General features: G+C 43.3%; 1 protein-coding gene and 1 long non-coding RNA gene across 4 annotated transcripts in view; one reads left to right on the forward strand and one right to left on the reverse strand.

Moving 5' to 3' along the window:
* LOC309631339 overlaps positions 1-12,134 on the reverse strand; it is a 424,491-nt gene that overhangs the window by 151,119 nt on the left and 261,238 nt on the right. The window lies entirely within an intron of this gene.
* CERKL (CERK like autophagy regulator) overlaps positions 6,965-12,134 on the forward strand; it is a 139,413-nt gene continuing 134,243 nt past the window's right edge. Inside the window, exon 1 of one of the 3 annotated variants that reach the window (XM_082397531.1) lies at positions 6,965-7,553. In XM_082397531.1, coding sequence (XP_082253657.1) covers positions 7,544-7,553 — 10 coding nt within the window. In that variant the 5' untranslated portion in view covers positions 6,965-7,543. Of the gene's footprint in view, positions 7,554-7,876; positions 8,143-12,134 lie in introns of those variants that run through there. The other 2 variants (XM_082397530.1, XM_082397532.1) reach the window with 2 other exon arrangements.

Raw genomic sequence — 12,134 nt, forward strand, 5'->3', positions numbered from 1 at the left:
CATCAGAACTCTGTCTCTGCTGACTGATAAAGATGTTACCTTATTAAGAAAAAATGACATGCAAGAAGAGTTTACTGTGACTGGAAAAGAGAGGCTTCCCTGGTTTATGTGGGAAGTAGCAACAGAGATATGGGCTCCTCTTCTGACAAATGTGGTACGTGGATTAGAGGTCTGGAATGTGGCAGCCATGTGGCTCTTGGGAAGAAAGAGGAGAGTGGAGTAGAAGGATACATGTCAAGCAGAGAGTGATACACTACAGAAGGCAGAGTGAGGAAGGGGAGAGGAACTGGTTCTTGCGCTGTGTTATTTGTATTATTCTCTTCATAAGCTACCCCACCTCGCTAATTAGGTTTCATTTTTTTAAGCCAGTTTGAGTTGGGTTTTCTGTCACATAAGGAGAATCGCCTGATACAAAAGAGACTGTGATTTTGTTGTTGCTTGGTCTTTTTTATACAGAAAGATGGAGAAAACTGTGTATATAGTGAAGATGAAATTCAATAAGATGTGAGATATGGGTATGTTTGATAGAGGAAGTTGTTGGGCAGAGTGGAGGGTAGAAGATCTGGAACACAGGCAGTTCCTTGGGACAGGAGAGATACTTCTTTCTAGTGATAGGAGTCAGGGTAGAGAAAGAGAATTTCAGGAGTAAGGATTAGAAAGTAGTGGGAATTTATTCTCACCAGGTTCTTTCATGTGAAGATGGAGGCATGATGACACGCTAAGTGAGAGGGAGTTGAATGAGAAAACTGAAGGTTTAAAATAGCCTCTCCAGGAATAAGGAGAATACGCTCCATCAAGACTAATCAATAGTAGCATAGCAGGACTCAGAGCCAAGCAAAGTTTGGAGACTGTAATACTGCAGTAGTTTGTAGTAGCCCTTAACCCACATGCTTCAGTGGAAATCTCTCAACAGCCCACACTTCAGAGTGGAAACAGAAGATAGTTGCAGGATTTTATGGCATTTGGATAAACGAAGTGGGTGTGCTGTTAAGAGAGAAGTTGAAGTGGTGCACCATGGGGCCTGGGAAGCAAAGAGTGAATCCACCTGGTAGATGCACAAAGATGGCCCCAACAATCTTGCAATGGCTTGTTAGATAGAAAGCACCAAATGAATTTGTGAATCTGGCTAAGGAGATTTTTGGCAGAATATCGTAAGTGATGATTGGCTTCTTTTAGGGTTTTACAAAGGAGTAATAAGCCAGCATAATTTAGAGGAACTAAAGATGGCCCAAGACAGATACTCTGGCAAAAAAAAAAGACACAACAATTCCAAAGCAAAAAATGGCCTCAAAGCAAAGATGAAATGTAGGCTGCTTCCAGTTAAACACGCTCTTAGGTCAAGCCCTAATCAAGGATGTAGTTAGAAGACACAATTTACCTGGACAAAAGTACTTCTAAGAACATTAGGAACATTATACCCTAATACCCTGACTTGGAATCCAAAATACAGAGGGGCCAATCTTGAAGAGATTTGTGGGAATGGCTTCCGTATGATATGACCTAATATGATTTTACATATATATATACATATATATATATATATATATATATATATGAACTATCAATACATAAAGTTCACAAAGTCTTCTTTGTGTAAAAGAAATACTTTGTGTCAAAGTATAACTAAAGGAGTTATATCCACTTAGACTAAAAGAGACAGAAACAGTCCAAATTAAAATAAGCCTCTGGACCTCCACATTTTTATGGATAGAAAAAGGCTGAAAAACTACTCAGGTGCCATCACAGACCATTTCTTACTGAAAAGAAAGATGGTATGGAGGGCAGAACCAAAAGCCCGGAGGCTGGAGCTAAGAGCTGCTGAGAACAATTAATTAGGGGACCACTCCTAAGGAGCAGAACTGGATGAAAGATAAGGAACATTCTCTTTCTCAGAGTATGGGGAACTAGTAACACATATCTGCTTGGATTTCAGAATTGCTATGGACCAGTGACTGTGATGTGTTTTCTGGTCCCCCCCCCCCCACTTTTTGAGCATCTATTGTGGTTATCCTCTGCCTGTCTCATCATTGTATGTTGATGTGTGTGGGAAGATAACATATTCTTAGTTCACAGTTTCCTAGAATAAGAGAAGCACACCCAAAGAACCTCATATATGAGATTCTGGACTTTGATTTTGTAATAAGGTGAGATTTTGAGCAGTCTTGAAAGGGAGTGAGTGTATTTTATATACGGGAGGGATGTTAACCATTGTGGCCAGAGGGAGGACTATGTTGGACTATCAGCTCAGGTGACTTCTGCCCCCATATATGTACCCTTTTCAATGTGACTGCTGCTCCTCCCACCAAGCGGCGTACTCTATTTCCCTTTCTCTTTGTGACTGGCTTTGACTGATAGCAAGTGGCAAAAGTGATGCTATGTCAGTTCCAGGTCTAGGCTTTAAAAGACCTGGACGCTTCCGCTTTTGCTTTTGTGGGATTCACCCCCATTTTAAAAAGCTCAGGCAACACAACCAAATAATGAGAAGCCAAATGTAAAGAGATAGACCCGGCTAGGCTCCAGCCATTCCAGCCATCTCAGTTGAGATGTCAGACAGGTGACTGAAGCCATCTTGGGTGTTTCAGCCCCAGCTGAGCTTCCAGCTAAATGCAGGTGCATCCAGTTGATACTCCATGGAGGAGAAGACCTACCCAGCTGAGCTCAGCCAACTCACAGAATCACAAGAAAAAATAATCATTGCTTTAAGTCAATAAGTTGGGGGTGTGTGTCTTGGTAGGCAAAAATGATACAGCCTGGAAGAAAAGGAAGATGTGACATTGTTAGTTGCCTAACCAATAGTCATCCACAACTTCTTCCAGGCTGAAGACACTGTTCTGAGGCTCCCTGGAAGCTAGAGCACAGGCATATTGCCCGATTCTAGTCAATGGGACCTGAGAGGAAAATCTGTTGGGTGGAATTTTGGAAAACATGGTCTTCCCTGATAGAAATAGAAGTGCACAGATAGAAGCTGCCCTTGCCACTTCTGTACTTGCTTTTGGACATTTTGGGGAGATGATATATGATTAGGGACCATGCAGCCATCTGGGAGACACCAGTGGGGTCCTTGTTGATAACTGGGGATAGCAAAATAGAAAGTTGAAAAGCCCCTGATTTCTTTTTTGTTGTTTTTTAAAATTGAAATATAGTTTCAATTTAAAAAAACAATTTATAATATTGTGTTAGTTTCAGGTGTACAACAAAGTAAGCCTTTTCAGATTCTTTTCCATGATAAGTTATTACAAGATATTGAATATAGTTCCCTGTACTATACAGTAAATCTTTGTTATTTATCTATTTTATATATAGTAGTGTACATCTGTTAATCACATACTCCTAATTTACCCCTCCCCACCCCCTTTCCTCTTTGGTAACCATAAGTTTATTTTCTATGTCTGTGAGTCTGTTTCTGTTTTGTAAATAAGTTTGTTTGTATTTTTTTTTAGATTCCACACATAAGTGATATCATATTTGTCTTTCTCTGTCTGACTTACTTCACTAGTATGGTAATCTCTAGGTCCATCCATATTGCTGCAAATGGCATTTTTTCATTTTTTTTATGGCTAACATTCCATTGTATGTATATGTCACATCTTCTTTATCCATTCATCTGTCCATGGACATTTAGGTTGCTTCCATGTCTTGGCTACTGTAAATAGTGCCGCTATGAATGTTGGGTTGCATGTATCTTTTCAAATGAGAGTTTTTGTCTTTTCTGGATATATGCCCAGGAGTGGGATTGTGGGAATCTATGGCAACTCTTATTTTTAGTTTTTTAAGGACCCTCCATACTGTTTTCCATAGTGGCTGCACCAAGTTACATTCCCACCAACAGTGTAGGAAGGTTCCCTTTTCTCCACACCGCTTCTAGCATTTATTATTTGTAGACTTTTTGATGATGACCATTCTGACTGGTGTGAGGTGATAGATAGCTCATTGTAGTTTTGATTTGCATTTCTCTAATAATTAGCTATGTTGAACATCTTTTCATGTGCCTGTAGCCATATGTGTGTCCTCTTCGGAGGAATGTCTATTTAGGTCTTCTGCCCATTTTTGGATTGGGTTGTTTGTTTTTTTGATATTGAGCTGTATGAGCTGTTTGTATATTTTGGAGATTAAGCCCTTATCCACTGCATTGTTTACAAATATTTTCTCCCATTCTGTGGGTTGTTCTTTTGTTTTGTTTATGGTTTCCTTTGCTGTGCAAAAGTTTATAAGTTCGCTTAGGTCCCATTTGTTAAAAAGCCCTCAATTTCTTAAAGGCCAACCCAGAATAGCCTGACTCCAGAGCTCTGTTTACATGAGAAGTAAAATTGTATTTTGAACCACTTTTAGCTGGATATTCCATTACTTGTAAATGATAGACATATGGACAAGCCTTGTGGTAAAATGGCAGGGGTCAAGAACAGGACAAAGAGGAAGGATCTGCTCACTGATTGTCAAAGTATTGTGCATGTTGTCAAAAACATACAGAATCACCTGTTGTACCTGTTTAAAACACATGTTTCTAGGAATAGTTCAGTTACAGATTCAAAATCTCAGAGCATCAGTGGGGGGTAAAGACTGGGAATTTACATTTAAAACAAACTAAAGATTCTTAAGCATATCCAAGTTTGAAAAGAACAAGAGTCTGCGTTCTGAAAGAGTGCTTTTTGAGTTTAAGCATTCAAGAAGTTCTACAAGGTCCAGAGGATGTCCTAAGAATGGGAGCCTGCAACAGAGGACACCATAGATTGTTGGGGTGAGACTGTCATGGAAATTTGGGACTAGGACACTGACACGCCCAAAATGGTGACAGAAAATGATGTAATAATCAAAGACTGAATCCAGTGCCAAACTCTTTGGTGCCTATGGGTAAGAGGTCTGAAAGCAGTGGGCTGTTTTCAACAGTGGGAAGAGGTGTTGCCTCCTCGGTATAATGCCTTTTTCACAGTTACAATAGTGTGAGCTCTAGAAAATGAGAATATGTTTCTGATTTAAATTGTCTGTTTTATTTGCGTATCTGGTTATACCTAACTTAAGATTCTGCACTACAGTGTTGCTAGCAGATACTGTGAGAATGTTTCAAGCTCTCTATTTGGTTGAAATACATTTCAAATTGCTCCAAGTTGATGAATATCAGTACCTACCTGTAAATGGGGCTTTAAAAGCTTGAGGGAAAGGAAAGAAGTGCCTATTCTTCTTTCCTCTGTTACTTATTGTTATTGTTTATTGAGAAGCTAGAGATTACCTGGTCATTGTCATCCCATAATCGTTTGAGATGTGTCCTAAAACACAGGTGAGCAATTCATTTTAAACAGAGTTTCAATGTGAGTGCAAAAAACTGGCATATGAAGAAGATGTCATATTCTGACTTGGTGGGATTCTACAATTTTTTCTCTCTTCTCTGTAATTCTTGTAGGGACATATGACCCTCTACCTTTTAGGCAGTAGGAGCCCGAGTTGCAGGAACATTCTGACAAAATCTCCATTCAGCATGAGAGGGAAGCAGACCCCTTGACAATGTGCTCATTTAGCGTCAGAAATGACTGATGGATGCAACTAAAGCTCACTTCACCCAAAATATAGATTGACATGCAGACATTAAATATGTCATGAATTTTTCTTTTTTCTCATTACAGAGAAAGGAAACGAGGATGATGTCAAGGATTTTGATGACACTATTTGCTGAGATTTGCAACATTCTGGGAGGAACAGGTTTGCTATAGAAAATCCTGAGTTTGGTTTTAGATGTTATGTTTCAGATGATTGTTGGACAGCCAACTAGCAATGTCAGGTGGGCAGTTGGACATAGTGTCTGAAGTTCAGGGGACTGACTGGGGCTGATGACATCACTGGAGGAGCCCTGAATAGTATGTAAAGCCATGGCACTGATGCTCGTGTAGATGGATCCTGTGGCTAGAGCTCCAGGGCACTGCAACCTTTAGAGCCCTGGAAGAGAACAGATCATCAAAGGGAAAGAATGGAACATAGCCAGTACTTTCATCTTCAAGAAAGCCAAAGCCAATGTTTTTGGCTGTCTGGCTTGACTGAAGCTTGAAAAATGGCAACTTGCCCCTTGCAAAGGTCCTAAGAAGTAGCCACTGCCTTGGCCTATCTGCCCTGGCTTTCAGTGAGCTTTTAAAATGCCAACGAGCTCTAATTGTGTTGATTGCCTGACAGCTGTGAACACAAGATGCTGACTCCAGAACTGCAACTCATTCTGCGGAGGGCACCAGCCTTCCCCTCTAATGACTGCTGAGCTGAGCCACCTGAAGCCTGTGTGGGGTTTAACAGCAGCTGCACTTCTGCTCCAAGAAACAGCTCGCTGCAACCAGATCACACTGAGGCTCTTCCCCACTTCACCTGGAAGCTTGGGTATTTGTTTTCAGAGCATTAAACAGTAAGAGTCCTAGCTTAACTGGCACACAGGCGCTTTATGTCTGAAAGGGATTTGGCTAGGTCTGTGGTCTCCATCCTCGGTTTTTTGAAATCTAAGTTTGAGCAGAGACCCTTGAGATGCTCCTGCTACCATTAGCTCTTCTGTCTGACTTTGCAGTGTGACGAGGGGTGAGGACAGAAAGAGAAGTGGTTACCTATCAGAAGTCACTGGTTAGGCACTAGCATAGTGGAACTCGATTCACAACTCTATGAATTTAATTTCCTCTCCCTAACTTTTTCTCAATACAATTATTCTGGCCTTATGTATATAAAAAATAAGCCTGCTGATTTACTTCCCACTCTGGCTCCTCCTCCAGAGAACTCACTTTCACAAGTTGTCAGCTCCCTGTTAATACACTGCTTAAAGCAGCGACACTCGGTTCTGGCTGAACATTGCAATCACCTGGAGAGCTTTAAAAACTCCTGAAGTCTGGTCCCATCCCCCAGAGATTCCAATTTCACTGTCTTTGAGTGTAGCCTGGGCTTATAAACGAACTCCCCAGGTAACTCTAATGGAATTGAGAACCATTGGCCTCCAGACTCTGTGCTTTCCAAATTAACAGCTAATTTCATGAATCTCAGCTATCGCGAGAAAGTGAAGGATTGACCACCCCCCCACGCCCGCCCCGGCCCGGGCTTTCTCCATTTCCAGGTAACGCTGCATTAGCCTTCAGGAGAACAAGCTCTGCTTCTTGTGATCTCTCTCCAGGGAAGGTCAGATCCAGGCAGAGACAAGACTGCAGAGGAGATATCTTGAGGGAAAGTAGGACCCTTAATACTTACAGCATGGAGGCACCTTCCTTTAACATTAAATTTGTCAGAACGAAAATTTGTCTATGTAAACCAGGGACTTGTCTTTGGCTTCCTCTCAGGGCTTTTGGGAACTGAGTTCTCTATTACCAGCAGCATATAGATCAGCTAACTACTGGGGGCATGCAAGCAAGGTTATAAAGCACGACCTCTGCGCTCCAGGAAAGCCCGCTGGAAAGAAGGTGGAAAAACAGAGGGTTATACCCTTGCAAATCAAAGTGCTTTCTGAGGATCAGCGGCATTACCTGGGAGCTTCCTAGAAACAAGTGTCGGGGGCCTCATCCCAGACTTGTTCAATGAGAATCTGCATTCTAACAAGATGCCAAGGGGTGAGTATGCAAGTCAGTGTTTGAGAAGCGCTGGCCTATATTTTGGCGGGTAACGCAGTGCGCAGAATCTCAAGCCACTGTAGGGACTAGGTGGAGAGAGCCACTTATTCCTCTTCCTGGACTGGGGTCTTTTTGTAGTGAGTGGCAGAGGCAGGAGGCTGGCGGGCCAAGGTGCTGGACTAGGTCAGGGCGGCTCCGCCTGCGCGCCCCGCCTCTCTCTTGGGTCTCTGCCCCGCGCGCTGTTGCTGTGGCAGCGCCGGACGCAGCCAGAGCCGCGGCTGACGCGGTCTCCACCTCCTCCCCCAAAGGCCTCCCCGGACCCCTGGCTCGGCCCCAGCCGGTGGCTCCACCATGCCCCGGGGGAGGCGCGGCGGCCGGGTGAGCGCCCTGGAGGGCTGCCGGGAGGAGGAGGCGCCCCCGGCGGCGGACGCCGTGCCCTCGGTGCTGTGGGCGTCCGGGCAGCAGCCGGAGGCGGCGGCCGAGCTGATTCTGCTCCGGGGCATCTTCGAGATCGGGAGGGACAGCTGCGACGTGGTGCTGAGCGAGCGGGCCCTGAGGTGGCAGCCCATCCAGCCCGAGCGCCCCACAGGTGAGTGGTCCCAATTAGAAGGTCCCGGCGCCTTCGCCCCCCGCGGCGCCTTCGCCCCCCCCACCCCCGCGGCGCCTCCGCCCCGCCCCCCCCCCCCCCCCGCGGCGCCTCCTTGCTCCCCCGGCCCCACACCCTCCTCCCGGCGCAGTCCCTCCGCCCTCCGCAAGCTCCGCCTCTGCCACAGCGGGCTACCGCGTCCAGAAGCCGCCGCCTCCTCCCTCCCGATAGGGGGGAGAACCCGAGCCGCCCCCAGGGGCCTCCCGCTACCTGTCCCCTCCCAGCTGGCTTTCCGCCTGGGGTGCCATCCCGGGACCTGCGTCACACTCCGCTTCTGCTCTGTGACTCCGAAAAAAGAATTGAGCCCCGCAAGGGGTGGTGTTTTCCAGGTGCGGGAAGGTCACTTACTCCTCCCCTCCAAGTTGAAGTTTTACTCCGTCAACTTCTGACGGTAACGCTGAAAGTATAAGCATTTTACTGAGTATACCTACACGTGGGTTCCGAATCCAACTCTCATTTTGCTGACTTCTGAAAGTTTCACCCCAACTTTTGGTCTCTCTGGACTTTTCCATCCCTCACATTTCTTGCCATTGTCTAGAATCAAGTCTAAAAGTCAGTCTAGAAACTTTTGGTGTTTAATATTGACTTTAGAATCATCTTGTTGTTTACGTGCATTTGCCTTTTGACCTAAACCTTTATTTAGAAAGGGTTATGATTCTGTACAATAGAACTATTTCAAGTCTTAGAGATGATTAAGGGGAAAACCTTGGGATGTGGTACACGTCCCCTCTAAATGCTAACTTATGAAATTTTTAAAAATGCCTTCCCCTGTTGGAAAACAAGACACAATGCGCTGTTTACCTTAAAGAATAGAAAAATGTCACTGTTTTCAAGTTTCGTGTACAAAAACCTAGCAAAACAGACTAGTCAGGGACCCAGTGCTGGTTCTGAGTGGGAATTCTGCTTCTGCTGCAGGTGTCCTGCTGGCCCACTTAACTAAAACTGCCTTTGACTTTAATTAAAAATGTTTTCAGGTGTGTTGAAAACCAAGGTGTGGAGTATTTTCTAGAACCTTTGAGTTAAAAGCTAGGGATATGGACATAGAGTTATTCTGTTTAGTTTTTAAGTCTGTTTGAATTTGGGGACATAGAAGTTTACCATTAGAGTTTAAATTGGCCTGCAAGAGTCGATTTAACCTACAATGAAGCTGAAATACTATAGGAATAAAATGAGACATTGTGCAACGAGAGGTATTCAAATCAGTGTTGCAATACTGGTACACGAAAAGTCAAATAATGGCATGAAAACAAGAAATGCTCTTTTATACACTGAGCGGTGATGGAGGAAAAATAGGCTTAATTAGCATTCCTGGCTGTAGAGTTTAAAAAGACATCCCGACAGTTATAACTCTAAAGGTTGCAAGTGTTGATCTTTAATTTTGACCTAAAACACTTTGGTTTTCTTTTCCTTCATTTAGATATACCACCCTTTCTTTGTAACTAACACCTAGTATGCAAACCACTTTGGGCCCCGAAAATTGGAGGTCCAGAAGCCTAGCACCTTAGTAAGCACTTCTATTTGTAGAAGGAACCAAGAGATGTTTTACTTAGTAGAATAATAAGAGTGGGAAAAGAAAAGGAGATATTGAGAGAGATGTTTAAATGTGAGACATGCTCTCTGATGTGGAATTAGCTTGGATGTGCGTGGTGAAAGACAAATGAAATTGGTCCAGAAAATGGAGGAAAAACTACATTAAGGTTGCCATACTTGGGAGGACATGGTGTGGGAGGATGTAGTGGAGGAGACCATGTCTGTTACTCCTTGGCCAGTGCCTGGATCTTCCAGGAAAGGGTAGGGGTGGGGTCGGATTGCTGGGCATTATTAGATCATATGAGATGTTTGCAAGACCACTCAGTTTTTAAACCTCATAGTGCCTTAGTAGCTGTTTTTTTTTTTTTTTTTTAAATAGGCTTTATTTTTAGAGCAGTTTTAGGTTCACAGCAAAATTAAGCAGAAGGTACATATACCCTCTCCTCCCCACACATGCATAGCCTCCCCCATTATAAATATTTCCCACCAAGGTGGTACCTTTGTTAAAACTGATGAACATTGACACATCATTATCATCCGGAGTCCATAGTTTACATTAGGGTTCACTCTTGGTGTTCTGCATTCTATGGGTTTTGGCTTATTTATAATGACATGTAGTAGGATTCTCCAGAGAAATAGAACCTTGAGAAAAATACACAGTACAATATATATTTGAGGAGATTTATTATGGGAGTTGGAGATGATGGGATTATGGAGGCTGAGATATGCTACTCTATGCCATCTGCAAAGTGAAGAACAAGGAAAGCTGGTTGTATAATTCAGACCAAATCTGAAGGCCTGAGAACTGGGGGGAACTGATGGTGTAGCTCCCAGAGACGGGATCTACATGAGAAGAGGGAAGATGTTCAGGACACCTGTTTTGTTTACTCTCAGCGCTTTGAAGAGTGCCTGACATAAACATTTGTTACATGAATGAATTTGTTAACTGGTCTCATGAACTTTAGTTTTGTCCATTGCATTATAATCTGATTACTACACTGCTACTTAATAGTGACTTCTCATCACCTGTAAGAGTATCCCCCCTCCCCTTTTGTTAAAGCATTAGAACTCTTTTTACAAAACATTCTTCAGCTAATGTTGGCCTACTTCTCCGTTGTTAGTTAGCATCATGGTGAGAAGGTTCCATCTTGCTCAGCTGTAAGATGGAAAAAGAAAACAATCTATGACCAGGGCATAGGTTGACCAGTATGTCACATCTGTAAGCAAACTGTATACACAAAAGGGCATCATCCATTCAGAAAATATCTTCATTATTGCCTGCTATGGTGCCTAATGATCTTTCTATTGGAATCTCAAATTACAGTCATTTTACTTGTGGAACCGTATGAGTTTATTCATGTTAATTACCAAGTTAGCTCTCTGTGCTCTAGGAAAGAGCGAAACCGTGAAGAAATGGGAGAGGGGTCAGATGAGGATTTTAAGGCCAAATGAGAAAGGTCAGGCACGTCTGGGTCCTGGGACCCTGTCTAGGCAGAGCAGACCACAGTGTTGTTAGCCCCCTACATGGTGCCTGGGACCAGGCGTAAGGTGTCAAAAATTGAGAAGAGACTCAGAAAGGGGGTATGGGCAGATGCCATAGACCAATATGTGTATTTTGTCATTTAGCCCTTAGCTTGTTACTGGATCAGATATTTTCAGAGTTCAACATTTTCAAAATTATCACTGATGGCCTGTTGGCATTGTTCTAAATCTCAACCGAGGACAGACTTCTAAGAACGTGCGCTTATCAAGTGGTAAACTTCTATTTGAAACATTAGATGGAAGCAGAAGGTACAAGCATTTTTGTGTATCCCCAATGCAGAATCTGCTTACTGTACTGTGAGGCCTGGTTATGAGATTTTCCCATAAAGGAAAAGCAGAGTCAGTAATGCATAGCATTAGTCTATGTTAAGCTCATATTTTAGTACACTTAAGAATGATTAATTTAGGGATCTCTATGACTGGAATGCCAAGTGCCCACAAATCTCTGTTATCTCACACTGGGCACCTTTATCATTTACTAATGAATAGCACCTTGAAGTATGAAAAGCACTACAGGATCCTTTACAGGCTCCCCACTCCGGCTGTCTGTAATCTCCCATCTGGTGTAGGAAGGGTTTCAGGAGTGGGCACCAAGGGGCCTGAGGTCTTGTCTACAACTAACGGGTGTAACTGACTTAAGGCAAGTCATTTAACTGCTCTGAGTGACAGTTTATTCTCTGCAAAATGAGGCATTTATAGATAATTATATGATCTCTAAGAACCATCAACTCTGTGAAGTTGCATTTTAAAGAAAATACCTATTTTTATAGACTTTTGGTGTTAGGACATCATAATAAACCTGAGTAAAGTTTTAATGATCAGCTGCCAGGTGTGTGTGGAAGACTTGTATTTTACACCAAAGC

This window comes from Balaenoptera borealis (genome assembly GCF_965194805.1).
Source record: "Balaenoptera borealis genome assembly, chromosome: 6".
In the NCBI taxonomy this organism is placed as follows: Eukaryota; Metazoa; Chordata; class Mammalia; order Artiodactyla; family Balaenopteridae; genus Balaenoptera; species Balaenoptera borealis.